Below are 2,031 nucleotides of genomic sequence, written 5' to 3' on the forward strand. Positions count from 1 at the left end.
GGCTGGTAGGACTGCGGAGTGCTCTGCGCGGCGTTGTAAAAACTGGATTAGGTGCTGCTGCCTCTATTTGCCTTCTGTAGATTGCCTCTACGGGAACGCCCGCGCCTGCGGGTAGTGTAGCCAGTATTTCGCTCGAATGCTGAGAGCTCCCGCTGAGCAGAGTTATCAATGCGATTCGTAGAGCCAGCCATAGAGCCAGCCGGGGGACCGCGACGACGCTCTACAATTGCAGGCCCTTGGATAAGAAGGTAAGGCAAATGCGAGGTGTTGATTTAGGTATAGGCGCGTGGTGTTGTTTTCGCGATTTGGGTGTAAACAAGTCAAACACACGTGACATTCTAACTTGAAGCGGAAGGATCTAAGCTTGTTTGGGTAAGAGGTGTATGTGGGGTATATGCGTATCATTTAGGGGTGTATGATTATTGTTGACCTAGATTAAATGTAAATAATTCAAGAACAAAATTATATAGCAATACACTTCGAATTCTACACTCCTTGAATTATAGTACCATATACACTGCATATCAGACTGCCTATAACATATTCAGTATGGACGATGCGTGTCCAGTTCGACCGGTGACATGTGTTCACAGTTGCTAGCTAATTCTGGGGGCACCCATTTCGCCGGGAGCTCATGTGCTTCAGATACATGATAGTCCATATCTCCAGGAGGAATCTGGGCAACATTAGGCTGTCCACCATTCTGAGCATCCTGAGGATCCCGATCAGTCTTTTGTTTTCGACGCCGCAGGAGAAATAGTGCCGATATCAATGCAATCAAACCGAGAACTCCCAGAGCAACACCAACACCGATTCCTGCCTTTACCCCTGCCGACAGACTACTTGATGGCGTAGAAGAGGATGAAGGGGATATTGAAGGGGATATTGAAGGGGATATTGAAGGGGAGGACGTAGGTAACGCAGTCAACGAGGTTGGTGATGAACTTGTACTAGGAGTTGTAGAGGCTGATGAAGAAGTCACGGTTGGGAGAGCGATATTCCACCCCTTGACCGCAATTGCTCCGACGGTGGAAAGCTGTTTCAAGGTGGTCGTCACAATTGTCCATGAGGTCGACTCGTCGCTCGGAGTTGATCCAAACGTCAGAACCGCTCCAGGCTGCATAGTTGACAAGCAGTCTCCGTCCACCTGGCCAGCGTCTTGATTCGCTAGGTAATAACCTCTTTTAGTGTTAAGTTAGTATGCGAACTCGTGGCTCCATGAAATCGGCCTCTGCACCTCCACGTGGTGGAGCCCGGGAACCTAGCAGTACTATCAGCGTTCCGTCAGGATCGTGCTGATAGACTACTAGAGCAAACGCAGGGACGTGCGTACGGCTGCGCAGCGCTGGCGCTGCGACGTGGTGGTGGTGCGAAGAGTTTTCTTGCTGGGAGGGTGAGCCCTAGCGGGGGTGCTTCTATTCTGCAGAAAGCATCACTTACATAATAGTGTCCGCGCGGGCCACCGCCGGTGAGGAGCAAAAGGATCGTCGTCAATGTTCTTAGCAATATACTCCCTATTATCGCCGTAGCATATTTTAAAGCCGCAGCCCTCCCACATACACTTATAACATTCAAAGGCCTCCTGCTGAAGGCGGCCAAACACTTTATCATTGCTCCAGATGTAGCGGCAAGGAAGTTGATACTGTCGGTAGAAGCCGCATATACAAGTAACCTCATCTAGAAGTTCCCTGCCATCGTTGTTGTCGTATTCCTTTGCCTTCTGTTCTACGATTTTAAGTTTGTTGATAATCAATATCTGCACTAGGAAGGCCTTCCATCCAGGGGTAGTGTATAGCTATGGGGTGTCGCTTTAATCGAAAAGCAATCTCTGTAGCACAAGCGCGTGTATCGTAGTCCCTTGCAGTAACCTCAATATGTTTGGCGCAGCCGGTAAGGGAAAGCTTATAAAGCTCTCCCTTACCAATGGAATACTTTAGAACTTTATGCCAAGACTCTACTGCATTCATTATCCGGATTTAAATCAACATTATAGAATGTTCGCGTTTAACCTCCTTAGTAATTTAAAAACAA

General features: G+C 48.4%; 1 protein-coding gene across 1 annotated transcript; it reads right to left on the reverse strand.

Annotated features, from left to right (window-relative positions):
• Positions 1 to 489: 489 nt before the first annotated feature.
• Positions 490 to 1,389, reverse strand: K441DRAFT_652859 (uncharacterized protein). The gene has a single exon (XM_067647433.1). It carries the CDS (start codon positions 1,121 to 1,123, stop codon positions 545 to 547), a length of 579 nt encoding a protein of 192 aa, XP_067508876.1. The 5' UTR covers positions 1,124 to 1,389; the 3' UTR covers positions 490 to 544.
• Between the last annotated feature and the right edge of the window lie 642 nt (positions 1,390 to 2,031).

The sequence above is a fragment of the Cenococcum geophilum genome (assembly GCF_001692895.1).
Source record: "Cenococcum geophilum 1.58 unplaced genomic scaffold K441scaffold_4, whole genome shotgun sequence".
NCBI lineage: Eukaryota > Fungi > Ascomycota > Dothideomycetes > Gloniales > Gloniaceae > Cenococcum > Cenococcum geophilum.

What these genes read in the sequence shown, in the direction of transcription:
- K441DRAFT_652859 (XM_067647433.1), bottom strand. Translation starts at nt 1,123, where the DNA reads ATGCAGCCTGGAGCGGTTCTGACGTTTGGATCAACTCCGAGCGACGAG.